General features: G+C 39.0%; 1 protein-coding gene across 2 annotated transcripts in view; it reads left to right on the top strand.

Moving 5' to 3' along the window:
* The first annotated feature begins 1,234 nt into the window (after positions 1 to 1,234).
* Positions 1,235 to 8,203, top strand: part of LOC112691695 (ATP-dependent RNA helicase vasa-like) — a 10,663-nt gene continuing 3,694 nt past the window's right edge. Inside the window, exons 1-2 of one of the 2 annotated variants that reach the window (XM_025566054.1) lie at positions 1,235 to 1,500; positions 8,020 to 8,182. In XM_025566054.1, coding sequence (XP_025421839.1) covers positions 8,029 to 8,182 — 154 coding nt within the window. In that variant the 5' untranslated portion in view covers positions 1,235 to 1,500; positions 8,020 to 8,028. Of the gene's footprint in view, positions 1,501 to 4,363; positions 4,949 to 8,019; positions 8,183 to 8,203 lie in introns of those variants that run through there. The other variant, XM_025566053.1, reaches the window with a different exon arrangement.

The following is an 8,203-nucleotide window of genomic DNA, read 5'->3' as shown; positions in this document are numbered from 1 at the left end:
TTATTAGATATTGTTTTCAATGATCGATTTAATTGGTATGAAGGATGTTAATGATTTTGTAAACAAAATACACGACATTGACCGTTGTAATTTTTAACGTTAAATGCAAGATTTTTGTTTCCGCGCCTTTTCCAGGAATTGCGCTCGGGGCGTGGGCACCTATCGCTACCCCCTTGCTACGGCCCTGGTCTTACCCGAACAAGTACGGAAGCGTAGACACGGATATTCTGCATAAAAACAAATCGATTTTTTCGCGTTTTCAAAGGAAAATTATTTACGAATGGTGTATAAATACAATTATGTATTGAAAAAAAAAAAATGTAAAACTGTAAAATTATTTATATCATTTAGTGGCGTATAAAATGTGTATGTATTTACGAGTAACTTTACACGGTATTTTATCGCGACATAGGTATTGGTTTGATTTTGATTCGCGCGTGGGGATGGGACATTCTTCAGACCAACATGGAACCCCGCCGTGCTTAGTGTTAGGGTGCCTTCACACGTAGCCACTTGGCGCTTTTTAGCAGCGCGTCAATGGCGCTGCTCGTGTTTTTAGAAGCCCGTCAGTGGCGCTGTTCATGTTTTTGGAAGCGCGTTAGTGGTGCTGCTCATATTTTTAGAAGCGTAATTAGTGGTGCTACGAATGTGTATCGGTAGACAGTTTGTGAAGACAAAAACATACCACATCAGTCTCAAAATGGACGTGGAAACTGAATTATTGCTGGCGATGTTATTAATTAAAAAAAGAAAAATGTAAAAATACACCAAGAAGATTCTGGGTACATCCACTGCTTCTGGAAAGACCGAACAGAGGATTATTTAATACACTATTTGATGATATAGAAGGAGATGATGAAAATTTTTTTTCATATTTTCGTATGTCAAAAAATACATTCAAAGAACTTTTATCTGGTATCAAAAATAAAAAATAAGAGCTATTGACAGCACTCGGAATGATCAATAAAGACTGATATTAAAATAATAATTGAACTCGTTATGCGGATTAATCGAAATACTAACGCGCTGCTGACCAGCTACAAAAATAGACGCGCGATTGTGGTTGCGTACGAAACCCCCAATCTAAAAGCACGTTCTGTCTCGAGAAGCGCGACTTTTAGACGCAGCGTTCTGTGGCGAAGTCAACCGCTGACGCTGTCTGTGGCGCTACAGATCAGTGGCTGTGGTCGTGTGTGAAACCATCCGTATGCGTTGGTATTCTTCCATTGGCAGCGCTGCTAAGAAGCGCTGCCGAGTGACTACGTGTGAAGACGCCCTAAGACGTTCGAGAAAACGGCGCGGTTTTCCCGAGCACTACCAGTGGAGGGCCGGGCATTCGTGTACGGGTAATAGCGTTTGCGCGCGATAAGTTTTTCGGACGCGCAGATTACATTTTAATCGCATCGATTTCATCGTACGTGGACGTACGCGCGGGGCGATAACAAAATATTGTTGTACCGCTGCTGTTGTTCGCTGAACCGGACGGGCCTGCACGTTAAGGTACGTTTTCCGACGCGTTTTTTCTTTTTATTCTTGCGTCGTCTACGACGTAGTACGCTTGACGCCGCGGTCCGCTTGTTCTTTTTGTAAATCTATAGCAACGTTTTCCTACAGGGCGCAACACGTTCCGCGTCGGCGCAATAAGCTCGGCGCCGCGATTCGCCGACCGCGGCGGTAGAGCGAGGGTCCATTGCGCAGCGTCCCGTCGGACCGTTGGTTTTGTTTCCGTTCCGCGATTTGCTGTTCTGTCGATCGCGTATGAAAAAAATGGTCCTGTTGGGCCGAACGTTCGTTTTTCGGACGGACGAATTCGTTAGCAATCGTCGAACACTATCCGATGATTTACTCGTAGCGTTGCTGTACACGCTGGTCACGCGTACGGATTAGTCGACCGAATTGTTCGACGCGCAGCCACTAGTTTTGTAGGAAAACACTTCTGCGCCGCGTCATACGTTTTGCGCTGACGCCGACGCGATCGATATCTGCAGCGCGAAAAACGCACCTCCATCCGTTTCGCACGCGTTTTCGATTCGATCGGCGATTTCGACGAACTTCGTGGAAAAATCTCACGCCGCTGTCCGCGCTATATGTAGGTACACAGGTTGGCGGACATAGAAATTAAAAAAAAGAGGGGATGTCTAGTAAAGCGAGTTACTGCCATGATTCGTTGCGCATGCACGAAGTCTTTCTAACGTATCATTTTTTAAATATTTTAAATACCTACCTGATTCTAACCGATATATAAGGGGTGGGAGGGCTTCAATCCCCATATCCCCCCTTTGTATCTGAACCTGGCTATACCTGCCGCGGTATGAGCGAATTACTGTCACGAACGTTTTTGTGAGGTTCGAATAACGTTTACTCGAAAAAACGGCATCGTATGTTTCTGATTATTCGCACACCCGTGTCCCAGTATTTCGTGTCTCCAACTTGTGGGTGTTTAAAATGCATTAAAATTATTCGAACCTCTCAAGTATCAGCTGCCGTGTAGTTATGTGTGATGTGTATCAAGCTGAAATAGTTTTACCTAATGTTGTGCACATCCAGCGGCGTACACATAACTTTTGTTTATATATATATATATATATGATAAGTTTGCGAAAAAGTTTGTTTGAGGATTTTCGGATAAAGCCTCCTCCCCCAGTCACACGAGTTTCCTAAGAGTTGCCTTTGCGTTAATTACAGTTAATTACAGTCTGCAATCATGATTTGCTCAAACAATATTATTCTCGACGTAATACGTAAATACCTGCTAGTATGGACTACGCACCGATATTTTTCTGAAGCGCGCATATTATCTGAGCAAAAATCGTGGTGCGATCGTGAGCCCTCGTACGCACTGCGTAAAGTTGATAAAACGATATTATTGTATAGAATTATGGACGAATAACGCAGTGGCGAGCAACACGCGCGTAGCGTTCAGTATTAAATATTTTACTGGAGCACCGATGAAGATCTTGAGAAGAAGGTTCTAGCAAGATCTATATTATTATTATTCGTATTGCGATAACATTACGATACCGACGAGCGTCGAGTACACATAACGCGGATATTTACCAGGGAAATTGACCGATAATGCGATATACTGTGACCAGGTTATTTTTGCTTGTAAATATTAATGAATATTACACTGAAAACTCGTTTTTAATCACAATAGTCTACATATCAAGTGGATATATTGAGGTACATAACACGTAATCGACATCGGTGTTCCCATAGGGTATCTGCGTACACGCCGTACATTTTTAACATTATTTTCCAAGTTCACCAGTATAATACGTGTACTCTTAAGTTTCAGGCACTTCGCGGAGACGTATTAAACGCAATTAGTTTTACGTGCATCATATCATGATTTTGTGACAGACACCTATTTTGTAATAGACATACAGTTTTTCATCCGTCAGACGATTAGTGTATTATCTACTACGAAATGTTTATTGACGGTATACAACAGTGGTGCCCAATTTACGGCCCGCGAACATATTCAATACGGCTCGTTTTGATTTTTTCAAAATAAAACGTAATATTAAAGAAAAAGTAAAGTTATTATAAAATACGATTTTTTTTAGATTCATCAATATTGTTTTCGAACATTTTCATATAGAAGTTTTACGATATAACCCGTACACTTAAAAGAGCGTAATGATCGAATTAATGTGTACCTCAGACGATGAGGAGCACCGGATCGGGTACTTGTCCGCGTCAGGGGCGGACAGGGTATCGAGAGACCCGGGGGTTGAATGATCAACTGGATACTGGTACATTATTATTACGTTTCAGCCGATACATAAATTCGGCTAACAAGTGCTCGATTCCATCTTTAAAACAATAATAATAACAATAGCTGTTGTGTCGTATTAACGTGAACAATAACTCGTACGCGTTTTTAATTACAGTTTTTCATCGGTGTAATATAATGTTTGTGTGTGCAGACACCAACCGGTAGACAGTAATATGATACTTGTGGTCGTTATTCACAGCTGTACGGTGTGTACTGTTGCTGTACATAAACGGTGCGTAACGATAGTTGTGTTTTTCAATCGTTCGAACGACGAACGAACAACGTGTTTTAACACGACGTTTTGTGTACGAGTGCATTGGTGATTTTTACACCGCTGTGAGGGCCCGGGACGCGATTGTCGTCCCTCTGCCCGGTGTTGGAGTGGCGTTGCGGCGCGTGCGTGCGGTCGTAAAACGTTAAAAACGCGCGTGCGTGCGGTCGTATAACGTTAAAAACGCGCGTGCGTGCGATACGGTTATGGTGTAACCGAACGTTTGGTAAGATCGGTAGAATACCCGAAATCACCAAAAATGTGATCGTTTCGGGCGCGCGTGCGTACGACCGGTTTCCGTCGTGTTACCCGGTAATACCGCGCCGGGTACGTGAGCCCACGCGCACGCACGTGGTTCGAACGTTTTTTTTTTTTTCCCCTCTCCATTATTTCTCGCCCGATTTTCACCGTCACGGCACCCCCTCGGTCCGCTCTCGACCAATCGCAACCCCCGTTCCGCGCGCACGGCACTACACCTCGCCACCACCGACGCCGCGCGCGCAGGCCGAACCGTGTTTGAAAATCTCGCGCACCCGTCATCGTCATCGTGTACGATCTCGCGCACCCGTCTTCGTCGTTGTCCGCGGCCATCATTTGCTTTTCACCCTCGATCGATCGACAACGCTCTTCTCCGCATTCGTCGTACCGTTTTTCGCACTGCCAGTCTCTTGCACCTGCCGCCGACGTGTTTTTCCCCGATCGTCTTTGTTCCGACGTTCGGTTTTTCGGTCCAGCGTCCCGTCGCGCGCGTATCGATTTTCAGCGCGTTCCGCGGCAACGTTATCCCGTCGACGCGCGTCTACGCGTTCAGTAGTGGTCCGCCATACACGTTTCGCTGCATAACCTTACAATCACGCACCCTCCCCGCACGTACCGAAAACACGCGTCCGCAGTTGGTAAGTAAAATCTATTTTTCTCCCTCTCGATAATAGAAAATACGGTTAGAAATAATAAAAATAAAACGTTCATCTACAACGCACTAAATGTTATTTTACGATCATGTTCACCGTTCAAAATCGCTACGTGGAGAAATATTACGCCCTCAAGTAGGACGCGTTCGAATTCTCGATTTAAAAATATATAGCCCTTTGTTCGTTCAAATTATATATATCAACGTGTTTATTAAAACATGTTAACATTTCGAGGTATCTGTTACTGTTACCACCTATATTTATCATCCGCAAACTGTTGCTCTCGTGTCGTTTAAACATTTTTGAAAATTGAATCCTTTTGTGCATGCATAGATTTAGGTTAGACCTCCACCATTTTTTTTTTTTTTTTTTTTACCATTCGGCTTTCAAACGAATAAGAGTTGTAAGGGAAATTATTGTTTTAACAGTGTGGTACCTTTTTATGTTTAGTTTATCACAAATAAATAAATCTTAAAAATGTTGGTAAATCACATACGATATTATTATGTAATTAACTATTTTTTATGTGTTATATATAATAGTATAGACTGAGAACTTTAAAAATCGAAATTTTAAGTATTTAATACTTATTATTTGTAACTAATATATATATATATGTATACTAGATGAATTACCCGTCGTTGCCGGGTTTAAGTATATAAATGTATGTAACCTGCCAAGATTAAATTTTGTTAAATCTATTGAAATTTAAATTAATTAAGATTTTTGAAATAATATTTTATACATATTAATTTAGTTTTTAAGATAATGATTATTATCATAACCTATTCGATAAGTTATAGCTTACAACTACCTGAACCGCTCTACAGTTTGGTATTCTGTTGAATACATATAGAATCTCACTTCTCCGAATATTTTACCTTTTGTCAATAAGTTCATGGTCTTTTTGACTTTTAACCGAAACACTCTTGCAATTATATCATGTCGATCATATGATCTTTGACCGGGAAGTAAGAGCTCTTTTATCTCGTCCCAGCAAGGATTACATGTAAAAGTAATAAAAAGGTCAGGACGACCGTAATGTCTAACGTAGGTCATAGCATTTTGTGTTCTTTCTTGCATGTACCTTGGCCCACCAGTAAAAGTTAACGGGAGTATAACCATTTGGCCTAACTGATTAGCTTCTATGTCTCGTCGTCCAATCGCATCTTTTAAATGAATATAACTATCTGCACACAATTTGGCTTGGTTGTTTTTGATGTAATTTAGTCTTTCAGTTTCAATTTTGGCGTATTCATCTACCAAATATTGACTGAAAAGAGAACGATAATTAACTAAATAGTTGTCTTCCCCTTCTCTGACCATTATTCTATATGAGTAAAAACTTGATGCAGAGACAGTTTTTTTAAGCGGTAACTTGGTTTTTGGATTGCGTTGTGGTATATTGATTGCATACCCATCATCCCCCCAACAAAACATTAAAGGATACTGCAGTGCGTCGTATGCTTGATGTATCTCACTGATACGGTGAAGTGAGTTACTTCGGTTTTCGAGGATGATGTCTCTTTGATCAAACTGCTGATCTACTAACACTAAAGCAACTTCATTTGCCGTTGGTGCATTATACCTGCCTCTATGTTCTTCTGGTGGTTTTTTTATCTGCATGTATTACAACTTTAAATGACTCTGAAGGAAGTATTTTATCGATGGTAAATTGTAATGATCAATTGTAAATTATGTGGTGGCATGCCTAGTAAATCCAATGAGTTTAAAAACTCTGTTGGATAATTTACAACTTCAGTAGCATTGCAAACTGTATCTAGATTTGTATGACACCAAGTTTTCTGGTAACAAATTTTGTATCTTGAGATTCAATTCGTTGACCTCCACATTTTTTGCTACTAAAATTGCTCTTTCTGCCAGCCACTCATGATTTTTGTATTGTCTGTGTACACTGGGACATATCTGGTCAATGAAAGCATCGTGCGAATAAATGATTGTGCAGAAATCGTTTGGTAATTTTATACATCCCGTTTCATCTGTAGTAACTTTCCCATCTCCAATATCTAACAATTGTTTTGAGAATCTTTTGCACGCAGCTTTTTTTGATTGAATCGAAATCGAAGTATCGAAATCGTTTGCTATCTATCTTTATATATATTTTGACCATGAATTGTTGACAAAGCTTATGCATCGTAAAATAACTTAGTCCTGATCACGTCTAATCATCAACCGATATGCATAATAATTTTTTGAACTAACATTCTTATTTGTTTTGGCACCTGTTGCGGGATCTTTTTGTGTATTTATGTCATTTACTTACATTAATACAGATATGGGAACTTTTTTAGTATTTTTATTGTTAGAAGGCAATAGTACAAATATTTGTAATATATATATATATATGTATGTGTGTAGTTATTAAAAATACATTTGATTATTTCCTATGATTATATTTGACAATACTTAGTTTACTCAGTTGCCGATCCAGAAATTAAAAAAATAGGGCTAGTTAAATGAGTTGCTGCTCATGTCGATTTGTACAGTCTTTCTTATGTCTATATTTTTAAATATTTTAAGTATCTACATCCAATATGGTTCTACCTAATACCTAAGGGGGGCTTCAGCCTCCATAGCTCTCCCTTGTATCTGTGCCTGACTATTCAGTTAATATAAAAGTCTTCCTAAAAGCATTAATTTAAAATATAAATTATATGCATGAATAAATTACTTGATTTCGTTAAACACTATAAATGAATAGTAATAAAACACTACATTATTGTTTTTGAGTTTGGTAATTTATTGAAAGTCATTGGATTGAAACAGAATTTATTGTAAAATTCAGTGACTTAACTGAAGTAATTTTTTGTACAGATACAAATTATGTAATGATTTCAAATTTTGTATAAGTATCATATTTTTCATTTATACTTTAATTTATATAAAAAATTTTTTTATGAAACTTAAGTATTAGGAGTAAAACTTATATCTTATTGAATACTAATATTGTGCTTAAATATATTTCTTTAGAAATACTATAAAATATTAAAATATATTTACATAATTTAATATTAACTTTTTTATTAATTTTATAGGATATCAATATGGCCGACAACTATAATGAAAATGATATTGCTTCTGCTCAGTCAGATCATGATATTGCTTCTGCTCAGTCAGATCATGATATTGCTTCTGCTCAGTCAGATCATAATATTGCTTCTGCTCAGTCAGATCATGATATTGCTTCTGCTCAGTCAGGTCATGATATTGCTTCTGCTC

The sequence above is a fragment of the Sipha flava genome, unplaced genomic scaffold, assembly GCF_003268045.1.
Source record: "Sipha flava isolate LNK unplaced genomic scaffold, YSA_version1 65_pilon_pilon, whole genome shotgun sequence".
Taxonomy (NCBI): domain Eukaryota; kingdom Metazoa; phylum Arthropoda; class Insecta; order Hemiptera; family Aphididae; genus Sipha; species Sipha flava.
The sequence above is the reverse complement of the archived record's forward strand: the minus strand, read 5'-3'. Positions and strand labels throughout refer to the sequence as shown.